At 55.4% G+C, this 15,161-nt stretch overlaps 2 protein-coding genes across 2 annotated transcripts in view; one reads left to right on the top strand and one right to left on the bottom strand.

The window, feature by feature from the left end:
* The window catches only part of LOC146860047 (uncharacterized), a 373,732-nt gene that overhangs the window by 45,171 nt on the left and 313,400 nt on the right, over positions 1-15,161 (bottom strand). The gene's annotated exons all lie outside the window — the stretch shown is intronic.
* Positions 3,348-7,008, top strand: RPP25 (ribonuclease P/MRP subunit p25). Its single transcript, XM_085643816.1, has one exon. The coding sequence runs from the start codon at positions 5,604-5,606 to the stop codon at positions 6,645-6,647; it is 1,044 nt and encodes a 347-aa protein (XP_085499942.1). The 5' UTR covers positions 3,348-5,603; the 3' UTR covers positions 6,648-7,008.

The raw sequence follows: 15,161 nt of genomic DNA, 5'->3' as shown, positions 1-15,161 counted from the left end.
GGAACAGGAAAGGGTACACAATGTGAGAGAGCAGAAGAGGACAGAGAATGGGAGAGAGAAGGAGAGGACACAAAATGGTAGAGAGCAGGAGAGGACACAGTATGGGAGAGAGCAGGAGAGGACACAAAATGGGAGAGAGCAGGAAAGGACACATGATGGGAAGGACAGGAAAGGGCACACAATGTGAGAGAGAAGAAGAGGACTCAAAATGGGAAAGAGCTGGAGAAAGCAGGAGAGGATACAGAAAAGAGAGAGCAGGAGACTGACAGCGCAGACACTCCATGGGAAAAGCAGGAGAGGACACACATTGGGAGAGAGCAAGAGGACACAAAATGGGAGAGAGCGGTAAAGGACACAAAATGTGAGAGAGCAAGAGAGGACACAGAATGGGAGATAGCAGGAAAGGACACAAAATGTGAGAGAGCAGGAGAGGACACAGAATTGGAGAGAGCAGGAGATGACACAAAATGGTTGAGAGCTGGAGAGGACACAAAGATGGGTAGTAAAAGGAAAGGGCACACAATGTGAGAGAGCAGAAGAGGACACAAAATGGGAGAGAGCTGAAGAAAGCAGGAGAGGATACACAGGAGAGAGAGAAGGAGACTGACAGCGCAGACACTCAATGGGAAACGCAAGACAGGACACACACTGGGAGAGCGCAGGAAATGACAAGCAATGGCAGAGAGCAGGAGAGGGCACACACAGTGTGAGAGAGCTGGAAAGAGCAGGAGAGTTTACACAATGTGGAGCAGCAGGAGAGGGCAATCAATATGAGAGTGCAGGAGAGGGCACACAAAGGAAGGGAGCAGAAGAGATGAGGCGAGGGCACACAATAGGGGGGAACAGGTGGGAGTAGATGATGCCACAATGGACGAGAGCAAAACACCCAATAGGAGAGCAGTGGAGGGCACAGAGTGGCTGAGATCAGGAGAGGACACATAATAGGAGGGAGCAGGAGAAAGCAGGAGACGGCACACAGTGTGAGAGAGGCAAGACAGGGCACACACTGGTAGAGCGCAGGAAATGACACACAATGGCAGAGAGCAGGAGAGGGCACACAGTGTGAGAGAGCTGAAAAGAGCAGGAGAGTTTACACAATGTGGGGCAGCAGGAGAGGGCAATCAATGTGAGAGTGCAGGAGAGGGCACACAAAGGAAGGGAGCAGAAGAGATGAGGAGAGGGCACACAATAGGAGGGAGCAGGAGGGAGTAGATGATGCCACAATGGGAGAGAGCAGAACACACAATTGGAGAGCAGTGGAGGGCACACAGTGGGAGAGGGCAGGAGAGGACACATAATAGGAGAGAGCAGGTGATGGCACAATGGGAGAGAACAAGAAAGGGCACACAATTGGGAGAGAGCAGGAAAGAGCAGGGGATGGCACAATGGGAGGAAGCAAGAAAGGGCGCGGAATAGGAGAGAGCAGGGAATGGCACAATGGAAGAGAACAACAGAGGGCACAAAATAGGAGAGAGCAGGGGATGGCAAAATGCAAGAGAACAAGGGAGAGCAGGAGAGGACACAGAATGGGAGGGAGCAGGTGAGAGAGCAGATGGCAGACAATAGGAGGGAGTAGAGGATGCCACAATGAAAAAGAGCAAAAACACACAATAGGAGAGTAGTGGAGGGCACAGAGTGGGGGAGAGCAGGAGAGGATACAGAATAGGAGAGAGCGGAAAATGGCACAATGGAAGAGAGAACAAGAGAGAGTAGAATAGGACACAGATTGGAGGGGCTTGAGAGAGAGGAGATGATGGCACAATGGGAGAGAGCAAGAGACAGCACAAAATAAGAGGGAGTAGGAGAGAGGGGGAATGGCACAATGGGAGAGAGCAAGAGAGGGCACAAAATAGGAGGGAGTAGGAGAGAGCGGGGAATGGCACAATGGGAGAGAGCAAGAGACAGCACAAAATAAGAGGGAGTAGGAGAGAGGGGGAATGGCACAATGGGAGAGAGCAAGAGAGGGCACAAAATAGGAGGGAGTAGGAGAGAGCAGAGTGGCACCATAGAAGAGAGCGATAGAAAGCACAGAATAGGAGGGAGAAGGTCAGGGCAGAGGGGGCACAATGCAAGTTAGCAAAAGAGGGCACAAAACAGGAGGAAATGGAAGAGAGCGGACGGTGGCACAATGGGAGAGAGCAAGAGAGGGCACAAACTAGGAGGGAGTAGGAGAGAGGAGTGAAACAATGAAAGAGAGTGATAGAAGGCACATAATAGGATGGAACAGGACAGAGCAGAGGAGGACACAATGGAAGTTATCAAGAGAGGGCACAAAATAGGAGGAAACGGGAGAGAGCAGAGGGTGGCACAATGAGAGAGAGCAATAGAGGGCACAGAATAGGAGTGAGGACAGAGCAGAGTGTGGCACAATGGAAGGAAGAGAGCACAGAATAGGAGAGTGCAGGAGAAAGCAGAGGGTGGAACAATGTGAGAGAACAAGAGAGGGCACAAAACAGGAGGGGGCAGGAGAGAGCACATGATGGCACAATGGGCGAGAGTAAGAGAGGGCACAGAATAGGAGGGAGCAGGATAGAGCAGGGGTTGGCACAATGGGAGAGAGCAAGAGAGAGCACAGAATATGAGGGAGCAGGGCAGAGCAGAGTGTCGCACAATGGAGGAGAGCAAGAGAGGGCACATAATAGGAGGGATCAGGAGAGAGCAGAGGGTGGCACACTGGAAGAGAGGGCACAGAATAGGAGGGAGCAGGAGAGAGCAGGAGATGGCCCAATGGGAGAGAGCAAGAAAGAGCACATAATAGGGGGAGCAGGAGAGAGCAGGAGATGGCCCAATGGGAGAGAGCAAGAGAGAACACATAATAGGGGGAGCAGGAGAGAGCCGAGGATGGCACAATGGTAGAGAACAAGAGAGGGCAAAGATTAATAGGGAGCAGGAGAACAGAGGGTGGCACATTGGAAGAGAGGGCACAGAATGGGAGGGAGCAGGAGAGAGCAGGGGCTGACCCAATGGAAGAGAACAAGAGAAGGCACAGAATAGGGGGGAGCAGAGGATGGCACAATGGTAGACAACAAGAGAGAGCAGGAGAGGAAAGAGAATAAGAAGGAGCAAGAAATGATAGAGACTAGGAGACTGTGGAAGACGTGACACTAAGAGTGGGGAGACGGTCTCAGGGGAGACAGAAGAAGGAAAGGGAGAGAGAGTGTGAGACGGCACAAGTTAAGATGCAAAGTGAGAGCGGAAGGCTCCACTAGGGTGAAGGACTAACATACCCCCTCCCCGCCCCTCCGCGAGGAAGGAGGGAGGGCTACATAGATGTGTGGATTGGCTAATTACGGAGGAGAGCTGAGGGCTGCTGAAGTTGATCAGGAGGGGGGGGGAGCCGGGGAAGGGTGAGTGCTGCAGTGGGAGCCCAGCAGAGCGAGCAGGGAGGCTGTGCGAAGTGCTGAGGTGGCAGCAGCCGGCAGCTGGGGACTGCAGCTCCGGCACTGCAGCCGAACCCCCGTGCCGCTGGAAGCCACTCACTGCGGCTCCTCTGAGGGACCTCAACCCTGAGGGCATCGAGAGACAGAGGCAAGGGGAGCAGAGCGCTCACTGGCGACCTGGGCACACATGGAGTGCCGGGCGGGGGCAGTCCTGGCGTGAGCGCTCAGTGACCACTCACTGCTGGCTCGGGGCACTACCTGCTGGTTTGAGAGGAGTCCGCTACCGGCCCGGGGCACTCATTTCTGGTGTGAGAGGAATTTACTACTCACTGCCGGCCAGGGGCACTCACTGCTCTCACCACTGACAGCTGTTCCGGGGCTCTCACTGCTGACGTGAGAAGAGTCCACTGCCGGCCCGGGGCACTCACTGCTGGTGAGAGAGGAGCTCGCCAATCACTGCCGACCCCGAGCACTCACTGCTGACGTGAGAGGAGTCCACTGCCGGCCCGGGGCACTCACTGCTGGTGAGAGAGGAGCTCACCAATCACTGCCGGTCCCGAGCACTCACTGCCGGCACGGGCACTCCTGGCGCGAGAGGAGCCCACCATTCACGGTCGTCCCGGAGACCTCCAGGTGTGAGCGGTGCCGACCTCTCTCTCATGTTGGTACCCAGGTCCGAAGCCTTCACCTAAGCCGGGTACCAATAGCATCCTCCGGAGGAAGAACGAAATGACCGGCCCAGACCATCGTGAACTCTGTTCTCACACTGGGGGGTGACTACCTACAGAGCACCGAGTCTTCTAGCCGCACACAGGACTTCACGGAATTCATATAGTAGTGTCTTCTTTCTACAGACTGGAAGAGACGGACTACACCTGAAGTTGTCCACAGACTTGGAGAGACTGGGTTCACTTGAAGGTGTCTTCTATATACAGACTGAGGTAGACTGACTTTGCATTAAGGCGTCTTCTATTTACAGACTGAGGGAGACTGACTTCGCATGTAGGTGTTTACTATTTACAAGACTGAGGGAGACTGACTTCGCATAAAGGTGTCCACAGACTGGGATGGACTGACTTCGCATGTAGGTGTCCACAGACTGGGAGGGACTGACTTCGCTTGAAGGCGTCTTCCATCCACAGACTTAGAGAGACTGACAACACACAAATGAGTCCTCTACTTACAGACTTGAAGTTACAGACGACGCCTCGTCGTGACGTGTATCCACGGATTGAAAGTAACAGAGTTTGCCCACTAGTGCCCTCCATCCACAGACTGGAAGGGACAGAACTCACCCAGTCTCGTCTTCTGTCCAAACAAGGAGAATGACACACTTCACCTTAGAGCAATAGTATGCCAGCTGTCTATGCCCAGGATCACACATTGGAAATGACAGGCTTCGCCCCCAGGGGTACTTTGTATTAAAATTATGAAGCGGTCGACTTTTCCCAATCATGTAATGTGCATACACAACATGGGAGTGTCTAACTGCCCTCTCTTGTGCCCCCTCGCCGCAGCCTGGGAGGGAGCGCTGCCCTATCATCCATTCTAGCTGCATTTCTGGAGTGAGGCTTCCGCTGATCCTGTCCTCTTGCACAGACTGATAAATGACCCACCCTTGTTGTCCAGCCACTGATGAAGCGACGGATTCCAGTGAATCTTGTCCTTTATCAACAGTCTGAACGCAATCAGCTTCAACCAATCATGTCTTCTTTCGACTGGCTGCGAGACATGTTTTTTCAAGACAGCGCGGGATTGATTTCACTCCATTCAATCACAGTCAACAGACTTGGAAGTGACCCATTCCACTCAAGCGCGACTTCTGCCCGCAGACTGCCACAGTGTTGACTGCACCCACTCGTGATGTCCTGTGTCCGCAGACTGGCACAGTCTTGACTGTACCCACTCGTGATGTCCTGTGTCCGCAGACTGGCACAGTCTTGACTGTACCCACTCGTGATGTCCTGTGTCCGCAGACTGGCACAGTATTGACTGTACCCACTCGTGATGTCCTGTGTCCGCAGACTGGCACAGTGTTGACTTTACGCACTCCTGCTGTCCTGTGTCCGCAGACTGCCACAGTCTTGACTTTACCCACTCGTGATGTCCTGTGTCCGCAGACTGGCACAGTGTTGACTTTTCGCACTCCTGCTGCCCTGTGTCCGCAGACTGGCACAGTGTTGACTTTTCGCACTCGTGAAGTCATGTGGCCGCAGACTGGAAATGGCAAACTGCACCCACTTGTGCCCCCTGCCAGCACACTTCGCTCAGGCTTTTCTCTCTCATACTGAAAATGGCCGATTTGACCCAAATTGTGCTGAATGTGGACTTAACTCAGCTGTGCTGTCCTCTCCTTGCAGACTGGTAGAGAGTACCGACTCAGTCGTACTTCCCGTGGCTCGGTCCTGGCTCCATCACACCGCACCAATGTATTTTCCGGAGAGCCCTCTACCCCAGCGTGGCTATTCCGCCATCACCACGGTCGGACAGGAGACCCAGCCTCCCCATTTCTTAGTGTCGGGCCCGCCCTGCCTGTCCTCTGCGCCTGGGGTGCAGAGTCATGGCGCTACGACAGCTGAGGGGCCCAAAGCTGCGCCACAGACCACCACCCCTCCTATCCAGTCCGGCATGGAAAACTTTAGAAAAGTCAAGACTTCGGAGCAGAGGGGGCGCTCGCCCTTCACGGGCCTGCCCGCGGGTGTGCCTGAGATGAAGGTTAAAGAGGGCAGCAAGATCCGTAACCTGATGGGTTTCTCCGTGGCACGGATGGGCGCCGAGGGCACGCGGCAGATCGTCTTCAGCGGCTGTGGGCGCGCCGTCACCAAGGTGGTCACCTGCGTGGAGATCCTGAAGCGGAAGCTGCCGGGCCTCCATCAGGCCACCAAGGTGCACTACATGACCCTGGAGGAGGTCTGGGAGAAGGACGATCCGCGGAGGCCTGGGCACGTGGAGAGGCTGGTGGTCCACAAGAACGTGCCTGCCATCTCCATCCTACTGTCCAAGGACCCATGGGTTCCCCGGGAGGAGGGACACCAGCCTCTGGGGTGCAGGGAGGGCGTCTGGGATCTGGGCTTCCAGCACGTGGCCAACATCCCTGCGGTGATGGAGAAGCGGCCCCTGGAGTGTCCAAGCCAGGCCGGGATGAACAAAATGGTGAAGGTGGAAGCGCCCTCCATGGCCCACATCCGCATAGACTATATGCTGAGCTGCTACTCTCAAGCAGCCACTCACCTTAGCGGAAATGCCCAGTGTTTGTATAGCGCTTAAAACGGTTTCTAGGCACTTCCGCTGCTGGCAGGTAAGGGAACTGGAAAAGCCGCATGAACTCATTAGCCCAGAATCACACAGTTAGTTGCTCAAGCGGAGAAGCTGGGATTTGAACTCATTATGCCCGGCCCTACACCGGACCCCCCCTTTCTTTAAATCTGCCTCTGTTTACTCCAAACTGTTTCCTATTTATCCTGCAAAACGTCTGCCCCACCCTCGCTTCTGTGGCCTCTCCCTAGCCCTCTCCTGCCATATCGTTCCAAGGTACCCTAGACGTGGCCAGACTTTTCACGTAAACTTCTCTGTAATGAAAACCTGCCAGCTGGTGACCAATAAACACAGAACTGCCGCCTGGGTCTGTACAGCCATCGTGTGTCTATGTGTCGTGTATATGGTATGCAATGCTGCTACGGCAAACGCCTTTTTTGATTTAAACCCAACTGCCCCGCGGCCAGAGCCCCCATTCTCTCTCTAGATAGCCGCTTCATACTGCACGGCGGTGACACAGATCTGGGGGTACGTTGCACGCCGGTGACACATTCCGGAATGGCAATGCACTGACACTTTATGGCGGTGGCAGAACGCTGGGTGGCATTGCACGGGGGCGCAATGCATGGCTGTTACACTGCACAGGTGTGACACTGTGCTCCTGCCCCCCTCACACTCACTGTGGACCGCTTCCTGGCACTGCACAGTAGTGACACTGCACGCCAATTACTCTGTACAGTGTTGAGAGCACATTTGACGGCATTGCACGGGGGTAACTGCAGGACAATGGCACTGCACTGGGCTGACGCAGCGTGGAGGATAAACTGCACAGGTGTCACACGTCCCTGGTGGTACACTGCACGGCGTTGACAGCACGGGGGTGTCTCACTGCACGGCACTGACAGACGACGGGTGACATTGCGCGGGGGTGACACTGCACGAGTGTGACACTGTGCACTGTCCTGCCTCCACCCTCCCTCTAATCCGCTGCCTGACACCGCACGGCCCTGACACTGCGGGGGTGAGACTGCACACTGGTTACACTACACGGTGGTGACAGCATAGTGAACGACATTACCTGGGAATAAATATCACAGCACAGCGTTGGCACTGTACTTAGCTGACTTTCCGTGGTGACACATGACTGGGGGAACACTGTACGGCGGTGACAGTACGGGGCGCCGTACTGCGGCGACAGAGCACGGTGCTAGCGGAACGGGCCCTGACATTGCACTGAGTCTCTCGCTGTATGCCTTTCATACTGCAAGTGTGTGTCTCGCTTGACTTTGGCAAGGGCTTTAAGTGGACCGGGTCTCACCGGTACTGAGCACACGCAGTTATTTAAAGGGGGTCTCCATCGGGCTCTGTTTTGTGCCCTGGAACAGTCGGTCTGTTCTTTTCTGGACTGCAGTGACTGCAGGCACGTCGGATGTGCGTGTGCTCACACTGTTCACTTCTCACTGGGGGAGAAGTAACGGCATGACGTCATGCCATGTGAGTGAGTATTGTAGGGGAAGGGAAACCCTTTAAAGAGCATCATTTTCTCTTTGGATTTCCCTTCTCTTTTTGAAACCCAGGAGCAGCAACATCTTTGTGGTGTCACCATGGCTTTAACTCAAAGCTTTTCCAATATTATATACAAGCCATAGTTATGCTGCTTATTTATCTTATGCAACTAAAAACCATTGGCAAATCCAATAGTGCTGACTTCTTGTCGGTATGATGTTACTTGCTGTATTATATATCTGGATGCAGTGACAGAAAAAGCAAAATATAAGTCGGGCGGCACGCTATGCTAAGCACAGATTTTTAGTTTATGTGTTTTAGCCACGCCCTATTTACATTGGACACGCCCCTTTGAGAGCGCGCTGTGGGCCGTAGTGTCTCACTGCCATCCTAGGATTTCCAAGTTACGTTTACCGAGTTTTCCCAGCAAAAACCCTGGAGGCTGAAAGTCACTGCACAGTGTCACCGGAAGGCAGGCCACGGCCGCGTTTTGGCCACGTGCCTTGATATGGGGCACTCAATGCCCGTTCTATTTCTCACCGTTCAAGAGGCGCCAGTGATTCTCTTGTACGAACAATCCCCAGCGCAGGCTGGGCCGGGAACGCGTCCTTATCAACGCAATGCTTTAATATTAATTATCTCACAGCCACGCGGACGGACGGGGCAGCCGGCGAGGCTCTTATCGGGAATGTTCTGAGAATGGCAGAGCGCGAGCCGGGGGCTGTGGGGAGATGTTCTCTGAGCGGAAGTTGTTCACATGCATAGTACCCCCAGGGGCACCCCGCTTTCCCCCCTCCCCCAAATTAGGTTACCCAAAGAAGACACAAGAAACAGTTGTAAGTGGGTAACAAATGCTGCAGGATTTATTACATAATTCCAGGGTATGTAATTGGTGGGTTATCTTACGGGCGATCCAAGGGCAGGCGGCCATCTACTTCACCTGCCCCGCCTGATGAGCCGGGCAGCACGGGAACGACCCGCAAGCGCTGCCCCCCCAAGTGATTCTTTTTTCGTTCACGTGCCGTTGAAATTCTACTCACACCCCCCCTCTCGGGGCGGAGCGTCGCATAGCAAACCCCCGGTTGTTCAGGCCCACAACCGCCCGCAGGCCTAGCGGGGCGCCGACCGGCTTCCGGGACCTCTCTGGAGGCTCCTCGTTTTGGCTCAGGCACCACGTGGTGCCGCGCAGAGGTACCCTTTGTACCGGCCTGCTTCCAGATCGCCCTGTAACTCCGCCTGCAACGAAAGGAAAACATTAAAACATTCAGCAAAAAACCCCACCCCACCACACCACGCCGGGTAAGCGGTAGGGAGGGTAAAAAGGCGAGGTGGGCGACAAAGAGGTCGCCAGTGAGGGTGGGGGAAGGCTAAATAGCCTTCCCCTCACACCTGGGCCCGGAAGTGAAGCGCATTGCGCGTCACTTCCGGCCCCCGACACGAAGGGGGGGCAACAATCAGGATCCCTGCCCCCGCCCCCCCCGAAGGAGGGAGTGGGGAGGGGTGACCGGGGCCCCGGGGCCACTAAGGCGCCGACCGCCGAGTGGCCCCCTGCGGGGGCCGCGGTCAGCGGCATAGTACCCCCAGGGGCACCCCGCTTTCCCCCCTCCCCCAAATTAGGTTACCCAAAGAAGACACAAGAAACAGTTGTAAGTGGGTAACAAATGCTGCAGGATTTATTACATAATTCCAGGGTATGTAATTGGTGGGTTATCTTACGGGCGATCCAAGGGCAGGCGGCCATCTACTTCACCTGCCCCGCCTGATGAGCCGGGCAGCACGGGAACGACCCGCAAGCGCTGCCCCCCCAAGTGATTCTTTTTTCGTTCACGTGCCGTTGAAATTCTACTCACACCCCCCCTCTCGGGGCGGAGCGTCGCATAGCAAACCCCCGGTTGTTCAGGCCCACAACCGCCCGCAGGCCTAGCGGGGCGCCGACCGGCTTCCGGGACCTCTCTGGAGGCTCCTCGTTTTGGCTCAGGCACCACGTGGTGCCGCGCAGAGGTACCCTTTGTACCGGCCTGCTTCCAGATCGCCCTGTAACTCCGCCACAGCCCTGGAGGCGGCTAACCGTCGCAGCCAGGGCCCCCCACCAACCTAGCTCTTTACCTGCACCCTCTATTCACCAATGCTTCGCTTAAATCCAATAAAAACAGGTCCATGCCTATTTGGGAGAGGTGTACTCCATCCAAGTCGAAGTACCCCTTTACATTCCCCCGAATCATCTCATGGCGAATAAAGCCCAAACCCCTTTGGGATGTGAACTTACGCATTGCTCCATTAATGCGCCTCCTGGAATGCTCTACCGCTTCTAAGGATTTAGCTCCCCGCCAAGACCTGCGGGGAATGATCTCTGACCACACGATCTCACACTCGCCCAGACGCTTGCAGATTTCCCCTAAGTCTCTTTTCATGGCTAATAACAGCAATCGTCTCCCTAGGGTAACAAGGTCGTTTCCACCCAGGTGTATCACCAACAGGTGGGGCAAGGTGGACCCGTGCGCTCTTAGTCTCTGCTCGATCTTATTCCTGAGTTCGAACCATCTCATCCCCGGCACCCCCATCCATTCGACTTCAGTCTGAGGGAAGTGTCGCATCCAATTCCGGTGCGATGCCCATTGGGCCGCCCGGGCGACAAATGAATGCCCGATCACCCACACCACTCGCCCTAATAAAGAGGAGACATGGTGTACACACAAGTTATTTAATCAGAAAGGGTGATTTCAACGATACACACTATAAAATCACCAACACATTACTAAAAGCTGCCTCACGGGCGAACATATATCTTATAGCAATCAGATTCCCAACGCCCCAATTTCTTCACCTGAGCGGCCTCTAATCCCGCCAGGTGAGCGGCAGTGGCAGCGCCTATGCGGAAGGAGTGGCTGGAATACCTTCTGTCCGGCCGGGCGAGCCCCGCCTTGGCTAAGCTGGCCCTGATTACCTGCTCGAACTGGTATCTAGTTACGGGGGTACCATTTGAATGCAACAGCAGATAGCCAGGGCCGGGCGGTCTGTACTCCAACAACGCCTTTACCCATTGTACTGGGCAGAACCTGGGGTCACCTAGGGGCTGAAGAACCACCCTGATCCCCCGCCCCGCCTGGTCAGTCTTGGACTTGCGTAAATGAATGGTCAGTGACCCGGAAATGGACACATCTGAAATTCCCAGCGCATCCCCTGAAAAGTCGACCTTGGACCTAGCCACTAACTCGCTGACTCTGAAAGCCCCAAAAAATGCTAAGCAGAACGTGGCTGAAAACAGCGTGGCCTCGTAATGAGAGTAGGTGACTAGCTCGAGAGCCCCTAGCATGCCTTTCAGGATTTCGAAATCAATGGGGGCCCGATTATCAGGGGCCCTGGGCTCCTCCCTAGCCCAGCCCTTCAAGGCGGCCCGGATGGGATAGGAGTTAGTGGGATCCGCCCCGCCAGACAACTTGGTGTCGTGGCTTACAGCCGCCAAGTGGCTGCCTACCCATGAACGGCTTTTCCCCTGTCCCCTAGCCCACACCAGGAATGCTCGGACCTGGGACACCAACGCAGCCCCTGAAGTACCCAGCGCTACAGAAGTTGCTCTGAATGTTGCCATGTGGGCGCTGTAGCGCTTTCTGGTACCTGGGGCCAGAGCTCTTTCTCCCATCTCCTTCAGGCTCAGTCCCACTGCAGGATCCTCCATAGATGGTCCGGGAATGGGGTCATCTGCGCTCTCGCCCGCGGCCAGGCCTCCCTGAATCGGAGCCACTGAAAACGAGAAAGAGCGTCAGCTGCCACATTTTGAATACCCTCAATGTGCCTGGCTTTAAACTCGACATTGACGCGCAGGCATGCCCGGACCAACTCCCTTAGTAATCACAGCACCAGCCGGCACTTAGCGGACTGGTTGTTAATTGCCTGAACAACCGCCATGTTGTCAGACCAAAATACCACCTTCCTATCTGACAACGCCGCCGGCCATAGGTGTAGTGCAACCACAATCGGGAAGAGCTCCAGAACAGTCACATTTTTGGTGATCCTACGCCTGCGCCAAACATTGGGCCATCCCTGCGCGCACCATTCCTCGCCCATGATAGCCCCGAAACCTTCCCTGCCTGAGGCATCTGTGAAAAGACAAAGTTCCTGACTATCAATCCAGGGCTGCTTCCAAATAACCGTCCCATTAAAGCAGGCTAGGAATTCGCTCCATACCACCAGATCTTGCTTCAGACCTGTCCCCAGCTTGACCCAGTGATGTTTCTTTTTTATACCAGCGGTCGCCCTCGCTAACCTGCGTGCAAAGACCCTCCCCATGGGTATGACCTTTACCGCAAAATTCAGGGTCCCTAGCAAGCATTGGATTTCACCCAGAGTAGCCTTGTCCCTACCCAGTAGATCGTAGATCTCCTGACGCAAGGCCTGTACCTTATCCGCAGGGAGTCGGGACACGCCCTTTACCGTGTCCAACTCGATGCCCAAGAATACCAAAACCTGCGCCGGACCCTCGGTCTTACCAGGAGCTAAAGGTACGCCCAAGTGTCCTGCCAATTCCTTGAAACATTGCAGTGCCCGTGCACAATCTTGCGAGTCAGCTCCCCCGATGAACAGGAAATCATCCAGGTAGTGGGTCACTCCCTCAATGCCATACCTGTTTGTTAAGGCCCACTGTAGGAAGGAGCTGAACGCCTCAAAGTACGCACAAGACACCGAGCAACCCATGGGCATACACCTATCATAAAAGACCTGGTCCCCCCACTTGAAGCCCAGAAGGTGTTGGCTGTCCGGGTGTACTGGCAGGAGCCTGAAGGCCGATTCGATATCGGATTTGGCCAACCAGGCTCCCTTCCCTGCCCTCCTGATCATGTCGACTGCCAGGTCTAGGGAGCAGTAAGACACTGAGCATCTACCTTCGTCAAGCCAGGAATTCACGGAGTCCCCTTCAGGGTGTGATAGGTTATGAATAAGACGGAAGGCCCCTGGCTCCTTTTTTGGTACCACCCCCAGGGGAGAAATCACAAAGTGGGGCATAGGTGGTGAGGAAAAAGGACCGGCCACCCTGCCCAAAGACACCTCCTTCGCTATTTTATCCCGCACTACCTCCGGGTGTTCCCTAGCCGATTTCTGATTCTCCGCATCCCTGCTCACTAAGGGGCCTTGATAAGGAATGCGGAAACCGTCTAAGAAGCCCTCAGAAATGAGGGACCCTTCCCTGCTAGTGTATCCGCGGAGGACGCTGAGGAGGTTCTTTACGCTGATGGGAGAGGGCCCTTTCACATGGTCGTGTGGGGCAAGGGCATGCGCGCTAGCAGATGTGTTCGCGGGGGGCCAAAGCGCGGGAGGGGGAAACCCCCCGGGGCTACTTGCTCGAGGAAGGCTTGTCGGGAGTGTCGCGCTTGGAACATGCAGTGGCGGCATGGGGGGCCCCGCACACACTGCAATTGTGTGAGAAACGGCATGATTTGTCCCAGGAGCAGAACCCTGCATTAAAGAGCCTGCAGGTCCCAGAAGACCGTGCCCGAAAGCCAGGCCTGCGACCCCCCCCCGACCGCCCCGAAAGGACTTCCTGTTCTGCCATTTCCTCTCCTGTTTATCCTCCTTCTCTTTGCTCTTTACACCGCTCTCTGTACCTGACTTCGTCGTAGACCCCTCAGTATGCTTGCCCATGTGTTTTACCCATAAACGGACCTCCAACTGGTCCCACTCAAGATCTGGGCAGATTGCTCTCTGTCTACGGAAGTCACAGTCGTAGTGGTACCATCCCATGCCCCCACCCTTAGCAGCCTCCTCTGTAATCACGCTTGCATAGTGGAAGAGACCTGGCCCTTCATCTGGGAATTTCTCCACTATTACTTGCGCAAAAATGGCAAAGGCCTGACCCCAAGTCACAATATTTTTGGTGGGATATAAATGATACCGCACCCTCTTGTCCTCTTCCTTGTTGCCCATCCTCCTGGTATCTACCCCCTCCGCCCCATGCATGAGAAGGGTGAAGATATCGATAAATTCCCTGCGCCAAATCCCTTCTTTGGCCACTAAAGGGACCATCCAAGCGAGTGAACAGCGGCCCGATGCTAGCGGGGCCGTGGTAACTAGAGGCTTAGGTGCTACGGCTAGTGTTGGTGCCGGCGTCGGTACCACCGGGGGAACCACTACTGCAGGATCGACCGCACTTGCCGCGCTCTCGGCCACAGCAGCCGCTGGGGGTGGGGGCCGCGGAGGAGGTTCCCACGCAGCCGGCGGCTGACCCCAGACCTGCGTGAAGCCCCCCGGCGCCGGGGTCACACTCGGCGGCGGTGGGGCGGACGGGCCGACCCCTAGGGGTGACCGGGCAAGCAGAAGACCGGATCTGACCTCAGCCATGAAGTCTTTTAGAGTGTCTGAAAGCTTACCCAGATCCTCTGCTGAGGCAAATGTCGCCTGGGGCGGGCAGGGCAGTACGTTGTGCATCCCCGTCCCCAAGCTAACCGCCGCCTGGGGGGTCGCTGAGGCCCTGTGAAGAGGGGCCGCTCTATTTCGAGCCGGTGGTTGTTCAACCGGAAAGTCTTTGCTCGTGGGGCGGCGGATTCTTTTCGACCGTGACGGGCCCGCAACCTCCCCTACATCCTTATCCGTAGCCGGACCGTCCATCGATATTCCAGAGTCTGGGGGGGTACTGGCTTTCAATAGTTCAGTCGCCAAAGCTAAACCCTTGGCCCTCGTCAGCTCCAAGAATGCAGCAATCCGGGCTTCCTCCGAAGTGTCCGGCACGGACTCCTCAACCTGTGTCCCTGGTGTGAAAAGGGGGGGGGATAATCCTTGGCTGTCCATCACTTAGCAGTTGTTCTCTCTTATCTGCAATTGGGAAAGAGAGAAAGTTAACCGCCTGTTCGCCCCCTTTGAGGCTGATTCTTCGCTCCTGAGTGCCACATGCTACTCCGAACGGTACCCCCGTCCCCCACCTGCCCGTACTTACTCCCTTCCGAGCCCCGAATACGGATGATGTTTGGCTCGCGTCTCTCTGTCGCCAATTAATAATCCTCCAGTCACCCAAAGCGGACGAATGTACTG

The sequence above is a fragment of the Triturus cristatus genome, chromosome 3_1 (assembly GCF_964204655.1).
Source record: "Triturus cristatus chromosome 3_1, aTriCri1.1, whole genome shotgun sequence".
NCBI lineage: Eukaryota > Metazoa > Chordata > Amphibia > Caudata > Salamandridae > Triturus > Triturus cristatus.
This window is presented reverse-complemented; position numbering and strand designations above follow the sequence as displayed.

What these genes read in the sequence shown, in the direction of transcription:
- RPP25 (XM_085643816.1), top strand. Translation starts at nt 5,604, where the DNA reads ATGGCAAACTGCACCCACTTGTGCCCCCTGCCAGCACACTTCGCTCAG.